This window comes from Stenella coeruleoalba (assembly GCF_951394435.1).
Source record: "Stenella coeruleoalba genome assembly, chromosome: 13".
NCBI classification, from domain to species: domain Eukaryota; kingdom Metazoa; phylum Chordata; class Mammalia; order Artiodactyla; family Delphinidae; genus Stenella; species Stenella coeruleoalba.
In genome coordinates, this window is record NC_137159.1 from 70,412,890 (window position 1) to 70,431,246 (window position 18,357).

The 18,357-nt window shown below is 38.0% G+C and overlaps 1 protein-coding gene across 9 annotated transcripts in view; it reads left to right on the plus strand.

The window, feature by feature from the left end:
- Positions 1-18,357, plus strand: part of DTNB (dystrobrevin beta) — a 242,703-nt gene that overhangs the window by 63,967 nt on the left and 160,379 nt on the right. For all 9 annotated transcript variants that reach the window (XM_079941143.1, XM_079941139.1, XM_079941138.1 and 6 more), the window contains exons 5-6: positions 601-686; positions 11,515-11,669. In XM_079941143.1, the coding sequence (XP_079797269.1) occupies positions 601-686; positions 11,515-11,669 (241 nt within the window). The remainder of the gene's footprint in view (positions 1-600; positions 687-11,514; positions 11,670-18,357) is intronic.

Genomic DNA, 18,357 nt, shown 5'->3' on the forward strand with positions numbered 1-18,357 from the left:
TTCATAATACTGTCCCTTCCCCTTCACTTTTCTCACAGTGGTGGCAGGAGATCTGACACAGATGTCTCAGATGAGACAGATGAACTTCTTAGAATAAACACATGGTAACATAAAGGTTGTTACAGTGAAAACAAGCAAAGATGAAGGTAGTATAAAATCTTTATAGCAACATGCATCCTGTTGCCTTAGTACGTAACAATAAACTGTTGTTATAATATCCTGATGGAAGAACACACTTTTGAATTATTATTCAAACCAGGTGGTGCCTCAGATTTGAATACTTAAACACCTCAGCTGTGGATTTAATGGGCTAAGTTGGTAGGATGTTTTTTAGGTTCATTCATTTGGCCTTTGCCTACAAAGCCAACAGAAGTTGCTTTATAGGGTGTTTCTAAACTCATTGCCAAATAAACCAGGTTAGTTTTAACACTGTTCACATAGCATATGTGAAGCCTTAATTCTGTAAAGGAAAAAAAGAATCCAAGGTTTCTAAATGTGGTAATATTGTAACAGAAGGGCAGGAATCAATATACTGGTGATACATTTGATTGCTTTTGTGGTTCCAGATAGCAATTATTTCTAATATAATTTATTTTGCAGTGAGGGCCGAGGCAAGTTGACGGTATTTTCAGTTAAAGCTATGTTAGCAACCATGTGTGGTGGAAAAATGCTGGACAAATTGAGATGTAAGTATTTTTATATTATTTGAAAGATTTTATTTTCAAATTAAGACTTTTAAACACTTTTAAATGAATGTTTTCAGAATTTTGGATGATGGTCTGTTGAACTTTTTTGGTTTTTTTACTACCATACCACTCATTTTACAGCAACTGGCTCAGAGTATGTAAGTTATGCCACCTACTGTTCAGATGGAAAAGTTGGTTGAATTCATTTTTTAATTTTTTTTTTTTTTTTTAGGTTAAAACAAGAAAACTCTGAAAAGATTCAGAATAGTAATGTGGACATTTAAAAAATTCTTTAAAAATGTTTTCTATATTGTTAAAAATTATGCTTGAAGGTGATTTGTTGATCACTTTTAATTAGAAAATAAATTTCATCGCTTTTACCGGGTTTGGTCAAGTTTAGCTCTTAATCACTCGATGCTTTATCAGGTGGTATTTCTTATGATTAAACTGTTTTTTAGTACCTTAGATTCAAGTGTAGTTATTTAGAAATTGATAACCTATTTATTCACTTATCTTTCCTTAATTTTTTTCTTACTGTTTACCATTTTGGCATTTTACTGTTCACTAGATACTATTAGAAGGTGGTTAGATGAAGTTGAAGGAGATAAAATTCACAATTACTTAATTTTTCTGCTTATCATTTTCATTTATTCACTCATTAGATAGTCCTTCACTGCCTAAGATATGCCAAGCATTGTGCTAGGTGCTGTACATATATTTTCTCACTGAATCCTTAAAATTTCTTTGAGCAGCAGGTGGTATTTTCTCTGTTTTGTAGATGAGTTAACTGAGGGGGTGAAGCTGGGATTTCAACTCAGGCTGTAGCTTCAGAGCCCTTTCTAAGCTACTCTTTTGTACTCCACTATGCTCATCCTGTAGTGGGAGACCCACATTCAAAGTGCCCTAATACAAGTATCCATGGAGTAAGAAACTCTAGCAGGTTTCACAGAGGTGAGATTGAAGCTGTGGGTTTTCATGAAGTGCTGAGAAAACCTGTGGATTGATTTGTTTAAGAAACTGGGTCATCTGTCTTGTGGCATTTCTCATGGACTAGATTTTGATGATTGCATCCCCGTGGTGTTCCTCTGTGCCCTACATTTTTTGTTTTAATTGAAAGATACAGAGCCTTCAACAGATTCAAGTACAGGCTTTTGGGCAAGATTACTTCATGGGTGCATGTTTGTTTTCTGTGCTTTTTCTTACATGTTACCATGACATTAAAAGTTAGAAAGCTAGAAGGCTCACTAGATATAGATTTAGATGTCTAAAGAAAGGTCTTAGTATATTTGGTCAATGTTATCTGGTTATCTCATTTCAAAATCAGCTGCATTGTAAAACAAAGTTTTGGCAGAAAAAAAAGTATAGTTTTATTTAAATACTCTTCTGAGTTTTTTTCACATGGTATCTCAAAATATTACTCTTTTGGGCTGAAATTTCTTAACATTTTCTTAATTCTGACATGGTGTTTTTCTGAGGATGATAATATAATACAGATAAAATTATATCTCATTCACAGAGAAAAAGAAAGTTGGGATTTTGTCTGTTTTTTAACGATGATGATACCAGATAAAGAAATATACATTGCCATTTTTATTAGGACTGGAGAAACTGGTTGAAAATAGAAAATTGATTATATAACTGCACATTCTAGATGATTCTGGACTCTTTAAGTTTCTATGATTAAATTTGCTACATTTACATAGAGCTGGTACCTGGCCCATAGTAAGTGCTAAAATTTTGCCAAATATAAATTGTTGATTGAGAACTAAAATTACTGCAGCTCTCTGTTGTAACTATTAGTGAAAAGGTGCAAATCCTAGTTCTGTGTGAAGTATTGAAGGGATCCAGGTGATAGCAGGTGGGTTTTTTGTTTGTTTATTTATGTGGCTTTTGAATTTCTTAGAGGAGCACAAGTGACCAATATTCAAGTGGCACAAAAGTACACATACCTAGGCAAATGTGACACGTCAGTGTGCTCTCAACACCGTATCGTTACACATTGTGTACGGAAATACAAGCCACACTAGGTCACTTAATAGCATGTTTACATGATTCAGATAGATTTAAAATCTGGTTTCTTTATCTTCTTCACGTTCAAAATTAAGGTTTCTTTACCATCTGTTGCTCTGTTTCATTATTTTTCAAAATTAATTTTTTTTTTGGCTGCGTCAGGTCTTCGTTGCTGCGCGTGGGCTTTCTCTAGTTGCAGTGAGTGAGGGCTACTCTTTGTTGCAGTTCGCGGGTTTCTCACTGCGGTGGCTTCTCTTGTTGCAGAGCATGGGCTCTAGGCACGCGGGCTTCAGTAGTTGTGACACGTGGGCTCAGTAGTTGTGGCTCTTGGGCTCTAGGGCGCAGGCTCAGTAGTTGTGGCTCACGGGCTTAGCTGTTCCGTGACATGTGGGGTCTTCCCAGACCAGGGATCAAACCAGTGTCCCCTGCATTGGCAGGTGGATTCTTAACCACTGTGCCACCAGGGAAGTCCCCCCGTTTCTTTATTTTTATTGTACTGTAATTATCTTGACTAGAGAGTGAGATGTTTAACCTAAGTAACACTTTCAGGCATTGAAGCCTATCTCCACTTTTTTGTTTTAATCATCTAGGGTGGAAACTGCTTTAAGTGTGGTCTGTGCCTTCTGTTTTAAACAGAGCTCACTGATCACAATTTAAATATTTTTCACCTCTTAGGGGTGTCATTCTCTGATGCATTTAGGGCTAATTGCGAGGCTCTGGGTTGTTTGCCCCTTCTCATGTTTTCAGACTGCTGTGTTTCTTCAGCTTTTGAACTTTCTGTCATTGGTGGTGGTGGTGATGGTGTATGCGTGTGTATGTGTGTGTACGTGTCCTTTATCTCTGGTAAATGTGATGGTATTATCAGTGTACCCGTCTCAAGCAGTCTCCTTTTGCTTCTGATATACTTTTCATATGCTACTGACAGAGAAAACATAACCAGCCTTCTTAACATTCTATTCTGTTAGAGTATGGACGAAGTGATTACTCGTATTGAGAGAAGCACTCACTTTAGTAGTTTTGGCTATTGTGAGAATCCTTTTTCCCTTGCTTTCTAGTCACAGCTATGTCCTACTTAGTTGAGGTGGCTGAATAATAGTGTAGAAGAAGGTAGCTATAACACTGTATTGTAACATAAAATGATATTTGACCATTTATTCACTTTTTTCTTCCTACTTGTTCCCTTGTCTTTGTTCTTAGTTTCTGCAGCCTCCTCCCACTGACTCTACTTCTGTTACCTCTGTTAATGTTCCCATTAAGTTAGATTTTTCTAATTTATGGAATATGCCTCAGCATTTCTACTTTTATTTTTATCTTTTTGCTTTTTACCTCTTATTTTAGAATTTTTTCCTTTAATTTTTCCCCCTTTTTCCTTGATCTGTCTTTGTTTGCTTGTTTTAGTGTCAAGATGGCATTTAAAATGACTTAACCAATACTTGTGTTTTTAGTTTGAAACATTTCCTTTTTTAAGATTTTTTTGAGGTGGACCGTTTTTTTAAAAGTCTTTATTGATTTTGCTACAATATTGCCTCCGTTTTATGTCTTGTTTTTTTGGCCGTGAGGCAGTGTGGAATCTTCGCTCCACAGCCAGGGATCGAACCTGCACCCCCTGCATTGGAAGGCAAAGTCCCAACCACTGGACTGCCAAGGAAGTCCAGAAACATTTCTTAATTAGACTTTTCAGGTCTCTCTTAAGAGAGTTTCTGTCCCCAGGTATCATTCATTTATAGATAAATGGTTAACTGTTGTGGCCATTAGGGACTGTATCCTAGATTCAAAGGCAACTTAAGTCAGGATTCTAAATACCAATGATTTATAATCAGAGTACAGACTTTGATTATCAGCATGATGAAAACTCAGTAATGTCAGAAACCCAAAAAATAACTCAGAGAAACAAAATTTACAGCCTGTAAAACCCATTATTTATTAAACCATACTAATTGTCAGCTAATTTAGCTATGTGATTTATTTACTTTGTCTAATTCTGCTATTTTCTAAGAAACTTATCTCTTATGCAAACCGCATCTGTCTTGCACTGAAAGATAGGAGCAGATGATTCATGCAATTTATTTTTAAATCCTTTAGAAAACTGGTGCCACCGTTTTGAAGGGCAGTCTAGCAGTGTGTCAGAAAGGCTATAAGAATATTTGTGCCCAGTGACTCAGCCTGCTTCTAGAGTTTATCATGAGGAATTAAGCAGAGGTGTGCCCTAGGTTTTACATATATTTGTTGCAACACTTTTTATAATATATGAAGACTTAAAACAGCTTTAGTGTCCAAAAGTGAGAGCTCAGTTACACTTTGGGATACCGACGTGATTGGATATACTGCCTTTAAAAATATGCTTCAGACCAAAATGCATAAATGTAATATAGTTTTAAATAAAAATTTATTATGCACATAGGAAAAGAAAGAAATATACCAAAATGATAACACTGTTAGGTGTTTTCTCTGGGTTATAGCATAAATGGTTTTATAATTATATAATATTATAAAATGGTTTTATAATAATAATTTATATTATTGTTTCTGCGTGTTTTTGATAGACCACACTTTGTGCAGCCGGAGAAAAGATGACCTGAGGTGTTTTTTCTCAGAACAGGCAGTTCTGACATTTCAGTTGTTTGCTTCCTTGATGTTTCATTAACAGACTGTAGGGAGCCAACCTTTGAAGTTATAATTAAGCAGTTTCACCTGTTCAAAATTTAGCATCCTCTCTTAGAGTCTTCTAACCACTTGTCACTGCATATTTATCCTGACTGGTTTCTGTTAATCATCTCTTCCCTTCATTAGCCTGAAGTGACTCTTTAATCTGAATACTTGCCCATATTTCACATTTCTCATATAACCAAAATGTTTTAGAGCTAGAAGCAAGTAAGAAATGAGTCGTACATCTGCATTTTATGAAAAAGAAAAAGATAAACAAAAACCAAGGAAGGCCTGGAGGCTTGTTTAAGGTAGTTCTGACTCAATCAACACTAGAAGCCCAAGGCATGGCTGAATCCCATCCTCCAGCCTCACTCTGACTTAATGAATGATGTAGGAATATTCATGAGTTTGGGAATAAAATATGCACTTGGATTTAGTTACATACAGATATTTATAAACATGCAGATGTGTATACATTTTTTGTGGGTTAGGTTGCTCAGTTGGTAGAAAGATGACAGGAGAAGATGAGAGACGTTTGCCAGGAAAACTAACATATAGAAGAAAATGGCTTTCTTTTCTATAGACTTGAGTCTTTATTGTAAACAGCCCTATCATCTTGCAAAAGTATATGGTTGGTCATGTGGGGATGAGAGGAGAGTGGATAGATGGATAGATGCAATGAGTAAAGCCAGGGTCATTATCACCAGAAAAAAATTTGAAACATATGTGAAGATGGTAGAAAAGTAACATTATTTTGCCACTACACAAAGGACAGAATATTTTTAAAAGATTGTACACGTGTGCATGTAAGGGCTTGATTGTGGGTTTTTCACAAGGGAGAAAGCCTGTATTTTTATCTGGAAACAACTAATGGGAAATTAGCATACTTTCTTTCAGAGATGTATAAATAGAAAGAGAATTATTGGGGAAATTAACCAGTGATCTGGGAAGCAGTTTATTCTCTTAATGCCAGAAGGGTTTAGGGCTTTAATTAAAGGACTAGTTTAATTTTGGGGATGTTTTTATTAAATTGTCTCTTATTTATTTCTTTGGTAAGGTATTTTTATATGTATATAGTAAATCACACTTAGATTCATTGTTATATTTCATTTACAATAAAAAATAAGCAATTATTTTCAGTGTTTTTGTTACAGATATGAGAAGCCTAATCTAAAAATAAACAAACTGTTTTAAACAAGTAACTCTAGAAGTCATGACTTCTAAGTAATTACTTAATAGTTTTGAGGTCTACCAGTTTTTCTTTTAAAACCAACCAACCAACAAACATGTTTCTGCTTGTTCTCTTACTAGTGTAATGTGGGCCTATTAAGTTATAGTTTCTTTTTTCATTGATTAAAATTTTTTTTTACTACTTTGAATCTATTTTATGACCTAGTAACTAAGTATATAACTGAAAGTAATACTTTTTTTGAGGGGGAAGTTAGTCATTTCACTATCTAATCACTCCTTTATTGCTCTGAATGAGTTAGGTGTAGATTTGGTGGTGTGCATGTATACACGTATGTTTTTGTGATTGGAAGCTATACATATGTGTATTTATCAATATATACTTGGTAGCTGAAGTCTCTGGTCTTGAATATTTCTACCATTAACTTGCTAGTTTCTCCATTATGAATACATTGAGTGGCAACAGAAAACTTGACTAACAGTGGCATAAAACCATTGGGATTTATTTTTCTCATGCAACAATAAATTCAGAGGCTGGCAAGTTCAAGGTTGGTACCATGACTCAGGGATGTCATCAGAGACTTGGGTTCCTCCTGTCTTCCTGCTCTGCCATATGGCTTTCCTCCTAGGATTATAAGTGACTGCTCTTTACTGCGCCTTATTCTCATTTTAAGTAGAAAGAAGAAAGAGATGCCTGTATCAGGAAAGCAAAAGCTTTTCCACGAATTCACTTCAGAATTACGACGTGCACAAGAGTCTGGGAAGTAATTTTTAAGGGGAACACATTGCCATTCTAATCAGAGTTCAGTTCGGGAGTGAAAATGGGAAAATAGATACTGAGTAGTAGGCACCTTGCAGTGTCTGCCACATCCCATATTTCCCCTTAGTTTTCATTCAGATTTAGTGGATGATTATTTTCTTCATTATGAGAACAGCAGCCAGCTATTTGAAAATTAAGTCATGATGCTCTTCCCTCCTTCAAAGGGCATCAGTTATTCACATAATTGGTAATGTTTGCAAAACTCTGTATCTGCTGTCTCGAACTGCGGCCCAGTACTTTGCTTCTAACTGCCTGCAGGATGGTTCTACTTGGAAATTTGCTGATTAGTTCAAATACAGTTATGTTCAAAGCTAAGTGTCTTTATCTTCAATTTGGTTATTTCAGTCAGGGTTGTCAGCATTTTTCTGAGCTAGAAGCTTAAAATAATCCTAATTTTAGAAATTCCTTTATTCTCTAATCCAGTTTGCCATCAACTTCAGTTTCCTGCATTGAAATGTCTTGGAGTTGACCAAGCCCGCCCCTCAATACTGTCACTGCTGTAATTCTGACTCTCACTTTCTTACTTGTGCATTATTTACAGGGTTTTCTAGTTGATGTCGCCAATCTTATTCTTCCTCTTTTATTCATTCTGCCAATCATTAGCAGTCTAATTTTCTTGAAACCTAACTTTCTAAATATTTCTTCCCTACTTCAGCATTTTTAAACCAAATCCAAATTGTTTCCTCTCTCAAAGTTTTCATTCATAACATACTTTTCTTTTTTTTTTTTTTTTTGCGGTATGCGGGCCTCTTACTGTTGTGGCTTCTCTCGTTGCGGAGCACAGGCTCCGGACTCACAGGCTCAGCGGCCGTTGCTCACGGGCCCAGCCGCTCCAGGGCATGTGAGATCTTCCCGGACCGGGGCACGAACCCGTGTCCCCTACATCAGCAGGCAGACTCTCAACCACTGCACCACCAGGGAAGCCCAATAACATACTTTTCGTATTCAATCTCTATTTACCTTTACTTCACAATATAAATTATCATAGAATGTTCTCTTTGATGCACTGTTTCTTGCCTGCCACCACTAACAGACACACTCTATAAATTCCTGCCACAGAGACTTTTATCCTACTCTCCTTTTTTCTTTCTAGATTGAAGTATGGTTGATTTACAATATTATATTAGTTTCAAGTGTGCAACATAGTGATTCAATATTCTTAGAGATTATACTCCATTTAAAGTTACTGTAAAATATTGGCTATATTCCCTGTGTTGTACAGTATATCCTTGCAGCTTATTTATTTTATACATAGTAGTTTGTACCTCTTCGTTCCCTACCCCCATCTTGCCCCTCCCCACTGGTAACCACCAGTTTGTTCTCTGTATCTGTGAGTCTGTTTCTGTTTTGTTATATTTATTCATTCGTTTTATTTTTCCTGTTCTTCTCTAGTTGTGTCCCCAGACCCCCACCCCCCAGCTGTTTTGACCTCATCATTCCAAATTCTGTTTTTCAAGGCCAGGCCTCTAAATTTCTTGTTTGTTTGTTTGTTGTTGTTGTTGTTGTTTTGCGGTACATGGGCCTCTCACTGTTGTGGCTTCTCCCATTGCGGAGCACAGGCTCCGGACATGCAGGTTCAGTGGCCATGGCTCACGGGCCCAGCCGCTCCACGGCATGTAGGATCTTCCTGGACCGGGTCACGAACCCGTGTCCCCTGCATCGGCAGGTGGACTCTCAACCACTGTGCCACCAGGGAAGCCCCCTATGTGTTTTTGTGTCTACTCTACACTATATTTTGAAGAAGTGTGATGTAATGGAATGTCTTTGCAGTCGGATAAGTGTGGGTTTAAATCTTGATTTAGCCACTTAGTAACTTTTGACCTTAAGAAAGTTAACCTTTCTAAGCTACTTTCCTTATCTATAAAATTTAACAATTATGTGCATACACATGTGTATGTACACACCTTTTTGTGACAGTAAAATGAGGTAATGTTTAGTAAACTATAGTAGTACTTAATATTGGGGATTGCTACATGAAAACAAAAACCAAGGTAACAGTATTTTAAACAAAGTTGAAGTTTATTTTTCTCGTATATAAAAGAAGTCCAGGAGTATGTAGTCCAGGGCTGGTATGATAGTTTCATGTTCATCTGGGACCCAGGCTTTCTATATCTTTCTTTTCTATCATTCTAGTGTATGATTTCTACATAAAAGTTGAGATTACCACATAGTCCAAGGTGGCTGCTGGAAGCTCCAGCCATCATAGCTGCATTCCAGATAGCAAAAGGAGGAAGGAAGAAAGGATCTATTTCCAGTGCAGTCAGCTTTCTTTAAAAAGCTGCCTAAAACTAGCCTTCTAGGAAGTCTCTCACAACCCTTCTGCTTATAGTCTCATTGTCCAAACACCTAGTCATATGACTGCAACTTGTTAGAAGAAGGCTTCAAAGTTTAATCTCTTAGTTGGGTACATTGCTGCACAAAATAAAATTAGTGTTCTGTTACTAAGGAAGGAGATAAGAATACTGGGTGTCTACAGCAGACTCAGCCATAGTTACCTGTTGTGGTGCCAGGCAAATGGTGAGGTTTAACAAATATCTTACGCCTCCCTTCTTTCTGTTCTATTTAGAGTCAGCTTAGTGCTTTATTCTTCTTTGCTTCATGTGTATCTTATTTTTTCCAGCTATGTTGAAAGTTTCTTGGGGGGGATAAGGACCATGGATCAAACTTCTTTGTTGTTTTTCAAAACACCTAGCAGAGTACTTGGCACTTGGACTACTTAGTAAGAACTTAGTATGTATTTGGTAATTAATTGATTTTACTTTCTACTAGGACTATACTTCTTTTAGCCTCTTGTTGGATTTTCCCCACCTCATGGGTATTTAATACTTTTCCCTCAACTACAAGCTAGCAGCTCTCATGAGAGGAATGTACTGGAGATTTTCATTCCTTGATAATTTCCTGTTTTCTAATGCCTTAAAAGTTACCCTGTGGACTTGATGATCTAAATTTTATCTTTCTTTGATTAATGTATTTTAATGGTTGTTTTTTTCCTATATCTGGTGCTTTGGGATACATATGTATTTCTAATATACCTGTTCATTATGAATATATAGAATATGATTTTTTTTTCTTTTTCTTTTTTGTGGTATGCGGGCCTCTCACTGCTGTGGCCTCTCCTGTTGCGGAGCACAGGCTCCGGACGTGCAGGCTCAGCGGCCATGGCTCACGGGCCCAGCCGCTCCGCGGCATGTGGGATCTTCCTGGACCGGGGCACGAACCCGTGTCCCCCGCATCGGCAGGCGGACTCTCAACCACTGTGCCACCAGGGAAGCCCAGAATATGATTTTTAAAAGTGCCATGTTTGGAAAGGCCTCAGGAAATTATTTTTCTCTGCATATTTAACTCACTGATTTGTTTGTAAGAAAGCTGAATAGTTTGAAAAGAAAGCTTAGGTTAAAGTTGTCAAGTTGTTTTGAGCTCCTGGTTATTTTTCTTTTTCTCCCCAATTATGGGTGAGAAGAGAGAAATAACTAACTGGAGATAGGAAACTCTCTACAAGGAGATAAAGAAATAGTAGTATTACTGGAACTGTCTTTCTAGCTGCTTGGGTCAGACTTTATATAAAAATAGGATCTTATAGTATCAGAGTATCTTGTGATAGAAGAGATTATATGAGTTCTTTTTATTCTACTCTGGAACTTACTAAATGGAATATTCTAAATAAACATACTACACAGGAATATATTACATCATTAGTATAATAATATGCAAATACGATACAATTTCTTTCATACCCTATCACCAATATGCAAGTATATTCATACACTCAAAGATGTATATGTCTTATATAAATACGTACACAAATGTAAGAGATAAAGATATGCTGCTACAAATTCTTCTTGGAATAAAGTGAGGTGTAAATAGATAAAATAAAAAGTTATACGTTATCCAGTTACGTATGCTCGAAAAGAGTAGGTAGGTAGACGTACATGAGTGGTTATGTGATGTTTAGGTAGAATATTAAGTGGGTGGGAAAGAGGGGCCTCATCAGCAAAGTAACCACACAGTGTTAATGAGAATGAGAATTCGTGTTAACTAAAAATCATAACAACTTTATGATACTTTTTAATGATGCTTTTGGACTGGTATACAAATGACACAGAGCTGTTTATTAAGAGTTGATATTTCCTTATAGTTTGACTTTATTTGGTTTTGTTCTCATAGATGTTTTCTCCCAGATGTCAGATTCCAATGGCTTAATGATATTTAGCAAGTTTGACCAGTTTCTGAAGGAAGTTCTGAAGCTCCCAACAGCTGTCTTTGAAGGGCCATCTTTTGGTTACACAGAGCACTCAGTCCGCACCTGTTTTCCACAGCAGGTAAGGATGGGTTTATAGAATCTAGGATTAGAAGAGCTCTCATCCACCCCTCCACCTTTTGTCAGATTTCGCCAGATTGCTTCACTCTAGGAATATAGGTCTTGAGTAGGGGAGGGAAAATAACTTTTAAGTCAGAGGAGAGGATGTAGAAGAGAGGGGGGATTAAAAATTCGCCTGAGAACTCTTTTCTTGGAAGAGGGGAGGGAAATCTTTTCTGAAAAAATGATAACAGTTGAAATATTTTAAATTACTAAAAATTTCAAGAACAATGTTTAAGGTAAAGTATTTTTCTTATTGCTGCTAGACATATGTTACTCTCCCTAATGAGTTTTTTTTAATAACCTTTTTTTTTTTTTTCCTTGGCGGCACGCGGGCCCCTCACTGCTGTGGCCTCTCCCATTGCGGAGCACAGGCTCTGGATGCACAGGCTCAGCGGCCATGGCTCACGGGCCCAGCCGCTCCGCGGCATGTGGGATCCTCCCGAACCGGGGCACGAACCCGTGTCCCCTACATCGGCAGGCGGACTCTCAACCAGTGTGCCACCAGGGAGGCCGGATTGTTGGAAGATTTTTAATCACAGTTTCAATTTCAGTGCTTGTGATTGGCCTGTTTATATTTTCTATTTCTTCCTGGTTCAGTCTCAGATGGTTGTGCTTTTCTAAGTATTTCCATTTCTTCCAGCTTGTCCATTTTATTGGCATATAGTTGCTTGTAGTAATCTCTCATGATCCTTTGTATTTCTGCAGTGTCAGTTATTACTTCTCCTTTTTCATTTCTAATTCTGTTGATTTGAGTCTTCTCCCTTTTTTCTTGATGAGTCTGGCTAATGGTTTATCCATTTTGTTTATCTTCTCAAAGAACCAGCTTTTAGTTTTATTGATCTTTGCTATCGTTTCCTTCATTTATTTCTGCTCTGATCTTTATGATTTCTTTCCTTCGGCTAACTTCGGGAGTTTTTGTTCTTCTTTCTCTAATTGCTTTAGATGTAAGGTTAGGTTGTTTATTTGAGATTTTTCTCGTTTCTTGAGGTAGGATTGTATTGCTATAAACTTCCCTCTTAGAACTGCTTTTGCTGCATCCCATAGGTTTTGGGTTGTCATGTTTTCATTGTCATTTGTTTCTAGGTATTTTTTGATTTTCTCTTTGATTTCTTTGGGGATCTCTTGGTTATTTAGTAGTGTATTGTTTAGCCTTCATGTGTTTGTATTTTTTACAGTTTTTTTCCTGTAATTGATATCTAGTCTCATAGCATCGTGGTTGGAAAAGATACTTGATACAATTTCAATTTTCTTAAATTTACCAAGGCTTGATTTGTGACCCAAGATATGATCTATCCTGGAGAATGTTCCATGAGCACTTGTGAAGAAAGTGTATTTTGTTTGGATGGAATGTCCTATAAGTATCAATTAAGTCCATCATGTTTAATGTATCATTTAAAGCTTGTGTTTCCTTATTTATTTTCATTTTGGATGATCTGTTCATTGGTGAAAGTGAGGTGGTAAAGTCCCCTACTATGATTGTGTTACTGTCGATTTCCCCTTTTATGGCTGTTTCCATTTGCCTATGTATTGAGGTGCTCCTATGTTGGGTGCATAAATATTTACAATTCTTATGTCTTCTTCTTGGATTGATCCCTTGATCATTATGTAGTGTCCTGCTTTGTCTCTTGTAATAGTCTTTATTTTAAAGTGTATTTTGTCTGATATGAGAATTGCTACTCCAGCTTTCTTTTGATTTCCATTTGCATGGAATATCTTTTTCCATCCCTCACTTTCAGTCTGTATGTGTCCCTAGGTCTGAAGTGGCTTGTAGGAGCATATGTATGGGTCTTGTTTTTGTATCCATTCAGCCAGTCTGTGTCTTTTGGTTGGAGCATTTAATCCACTTACATTTAACGTAATTATCGATATGTATGTTCCTGTTATCATTTTCTTAATTGTTTTAGGTTTGTGTTTGTAGGTCTTTTCCTTCTCTTGGTTTCCTGCTAGAGAAGTTCCTTTGGCATTTGTTGTAAAGCTTGTCTGGTGGTGCTGAATTCTCTTAGCTTTTGCTGTCTGTAAAGGTTTTAATTTCTCCATCGAATCTGATTGAGATCCTTGCTGGGTAGAGTAATCTTGGTTGTAGGTTTTTCCTTTTCATCACTTTAAATATATCCTGCCACTGCCTTCTGGCTTGGAGAGTTTCTGGTGAAAGATCAGCTGTTAACCTTATGGGGGTTCCCTTGTGTGTTATTTGTTGCTCTCGCTTGCTGCTTTTAATTTTTTTTCTGTGTATTTAATTTTTGATAGTTTGATTAATATGTGTCTTGGCATGTTTCTCCTTGGATTTATCCTGTATGGGACTCTCTGTGCTTCCTGGACTTGACTATTTCTTTTCCCATATTAGGGAAGGTTTCAACTCTAATCTCTTCAAATGTTTTCTCAGTCTCTTTCTTTTTCTCTTCTTCTTCTTCTGGGACCGATGTAATTCGAATGTTGGTGCATTTAATGTTGTCCCAGAGGTCTCTGAGACTGTCCTCAATTCTTTTCATTCCTTTTTCTTTATCCTGTTCTGTGGTAGTTATTTCCACTATTTTATCTTCCAGGTCACTTTTCCGTTCTTCTGCCTCAGTTATTCTGCTGTTGATTGCTTCTAGAGAATATTTAGTTTCATTTATTGTGTTGTTCATCATTGTTTGTTTGCTCACTCTTTAGTTCTTCTAGGTACTTGATAAAAGTTTCTTGTATTTTCTCTGTTTCCAAGATTTTGGATCATCTTTACTATCATTATTCTGAAGTCTTTTTCAGGTAGACTGCCTATTTCCTCTTCATTTGTTTCGTCTGGTGGACTTTTACTTTGCTCTTTCATCTGCTGCGTATTTCTCTGTCTTCTCATTTTGCTTAGTTTACTGTGTTCGGGGTCTCCTTTTCACAGGCTGCATGTTTGTAGTTCCTGTTTTTTTTGGTGTCTGCCCCCAGTGGGTAAGGTTGGTGCAGTGGGTTGTGTAGCCTTCCTGGCAGAGGGGACTGGTGCCTGTGTTCTGGTAGATGAACCTGGATCTTATCTTTCTGGTGGGCAGGACTGCGTCCAGTGGTGTGTTTTGGGGTGTCTGTGCACCTGTTATGATTTTAGGCAGCCTCTCTGCTAATGGGTGTGATTGTGTTCCTGTCTTGCTAGTTGTTTGGCATAGGGTATCCAGCACTGTAGCTTGCTGGTCATTGTGTGGAGCTGGGTCTTAGTGTTGAGATGGAGATATGTGGGAGAGCTCTCGCTGATAGACATTACGTGCGGCCAGGAGGTCTCTGGTGGTCCAATGTCCAGAACTCGGCCTTCTCACCTCAGAGGCTCAGGCCTGAAAGCCAGCCGGAGCACCAAGACCCTATCAGCCACACGGCCAGGTGCGTGGGGAGTTTTTTGCCTTTTGGGAAGTCTGAGGTCTTCTGCCAGTGTTCAGTAGGTGTTCTGTAGGAGTTGTTCCACATGTAGATGTTTTTGTTTGTTTGTTTGTTTTTTTGTGGTACGCAGGCCTCTCACTGTTGTGGCCTCTCCCGTTGTGGATCACCCGCTCCAGACGCGCAGGCTCAGTGGCCATGGCTCACGGGCCCAGCCACTCCACAGCATGTGGGATCTTCCCGGACCGGGGCACGAACCCGTGTCCCCTGCATCGGCAGGCGGACTCTCAACCACTGTGCCACCAGGGAAGCCCTGTAGATGTATTTTTGATGTACATGTGGGGAGGAAGGTGATCTCCACGTCTTACTCTTCTGCCATCTTGAAGGTCCTCCCCATTATTCCTTTTAATCATAAGCAAATTTGAGTTTAAGCCATCATTTTAAAAAACAGCCTTGTTGATGTCCCTAGTTCGCTTTGAAAAAACCTTACTAACTCCTCGCTGCCTCCTGGATAATGTAGTTAGCCAGACAAGGTGTTGCTTATCGATCCAACCCCTGCCTCTCTTTCACCTTCATTCCTGATCCCTCCTACCCCCACAGACCCCATCCCTCAGGATGCCATGGATTCTTTTTAGATATTGCCCCAGTGCCACAGGAGTTGTACCATTTACACTCCCACCAGCAGTGTGTAAGTCCATCTTTTTCTCCACAGCCTTGCCAACAGCACATGTTCTTACATTTAGGAATTTTTGCCAATCTGAGAGATGAGAAGTGTTATCTCAGCATAGTTTTGATTTGAATTTCTCTTGTTTTGAGTAGGTGAAAGTGGTATACTTCTCTTCTTTGTTTATGCTGTTAGCTCTCACTGAAATGCCAGTAACCCCGACCTTCTTTCTCTCCTCCAACAAGGGCCTCATATTTCAAGTCACAGCTAAATATTTCCTTGTCTTTGTTGCTCTGAATCTTTCAATGTAGGATTAATTGTTTCCTCTTCTACAGGCCCTGGCCTGTTACATCTAGCTCACTTATGCCCTGAGGGATGCACCTTGGTCTCCTTCAAATTTAAATCCCCATTACTAACAGTGTCTGGAAAATCATCAGTGCTTACTAGGTAGTTTGATTGAGTAGTGGTTTTAAATCTATTATGGCATGAGTAAGTATCTGGGCTTGAATTCTTACTGCAAGCTTAAAGCTCATGGATGTGATTGCAACCTTGTTGTTTTCACTGATATTATTCCATAATTTTCTCAAATGAGACAATCTTTGCAATGAGGAAAATACCGAATTTCAGAATTTTTGAAGACTTTTTCCATTCTTTTTTAAAAAAAGCTATAATAAATAAAAGTATCTCGATAAAAAGCACAGCAACACTATATTGTTGTGTCATTACAAAGTACTCTAATTTTCAAAGTCCAGAATAAATCTGTGATATGATTCAGTATCTTATAATAACTGAAAGGCTGACCCATAGCACTCGTCCTGTAACCAGTTAATGTGTGTTTGCTCTTGTCAGACAAAGTATTTCTATAACTTTACACAAAAAGTTTGTATAAAAACATTTTAATCTGAAAGATTTAAAAAATGCTGTTTTTAAGTCTTTTAGCTAAATGTCATACATTGTTTAACTGATTACCAAGTAAGTGATAGGGCAATGGATAAGAAATATCTCCCTGTTGCCCATAAGAAAATAGGAGTTTTGTTTTGTTGTTTTTGTTTTTGGCTGCACTGGGTCTTTGTTGCCGTGCACGGGCTTTCTCTAGTTGTGGCGAGTGGGGGCTACTCTTTGTTTCAGTGTGCGGGCGTCTCATTGCGGTGGCTTCTCTTGTTGCAGAGCACGGGCTCTAGGCGCCCAGGCTTCAGTAGTTGCAGCACACAGGCTCAATAGTTGCGGCATGTGGGCCCTAGAACGTGTGAGCTTCAGTAGTTGCGGCACGTGGGGTCAGTAGTTGTAACACACGGGCTTAGTTGCTCCGCGGCATGTGGGATCTTCCCGGACCAGGGATTGAACTCATGTCCCCTCCATTGGCAGGCGGTTTCTTAACCACTACACCACCAGGGAAGTCCCAGAAAATAGGAGTTTTTAATGGAAAAGATGAGATTGGAAATTGCAGCTATGGTGACCTAATGCTAAATTATTTTACTTGTTTTCTCACGTTATTTTAGTGATACTGGATTTCTCACTTTTAAGAGATGATTTCTCCCCTCTTTTAAAACAGGAAAGTTGTAGCCAAGAGTGGAGGGAGGGAAGTCAAATGCCATCTAGACTAATAATTGTCAGTATTGATGATTAGGATAACAAAGCGTGGGGAAGTAGACAGAAAACAGAAACACTGGTTTCTAAGAAAAATATGAGAGTGCATACGAAGATAAAAACAGGCTCAATGTTTTATTGAGGAAAGCATAAATAAATCATGGTGTTTTTGCTCAGTGGATGAGGCAGCTGTTAAAATGATTAGAAAAGAAGACCTTGTAGCAAAACAATAAAGTATTTAATAAAACATTAAGTGGGGGATTCCCTGGTGGCACAGTGGTTGGGAATCTGCCTGCCAATGCAGGGAACACGGGTTCGAGCCCTGGTTTGGGAAGATCCCACATGCGGCGAAGCAGCTAAGCCTGGGCGCCACAACTACTGAGCCTGTGCTTCATCATGTGCCTCAACTACTGAAGTCCACACGCCTAGAGCCTGTGCTCTGCAACAAGAGAAGCCACCGCTATGAGAAGCCCGCGCATGGCAACAAAGAGTGGCTCCCACTTGCCACAACTAGAGAGAGCCCCTGCGCAGCAACAAAGACCCAACTCAGCCAGAAATAAATAAATAATTTATTTAAAAAAGAAAAAATATTAAGTGGAAAGACAGATTATATATTTTTATATACCCTATGTACATAATTATATAGAAACACGCATTTGGAGGGAAATACAGAAAAATGAGAATTGTGGCAAGAATGTTCATTACTTTCAGTTTTATTATAGTTTTTATTATAAATATTCTGTTGTAAAAAATAAAGAGAAATGCAAAGAATGTGTTCAACTCAGGAGCAAAACCAAAATAAAACAAAACAAAAGGTAGAAGAAGAGTGAAAGAGTCTGTCTTTCACATAGTTATTTACTGAGTCACGGAATTTTAGAGCTGGGAATTCTGTCCCATAAGTTCTCAAACTTTCTGGTATCAGGACCTTTTTACACCCCTGAAAATATTTGAGCACCCCAGAGAGCTTTTGTTTATATGAGTTATATCTATCAGTATTTCCATATTAGAAATCAAAACTGATAAATTATAAAATATTAAATCATTTAAAAAGAACAGTGATAAACCG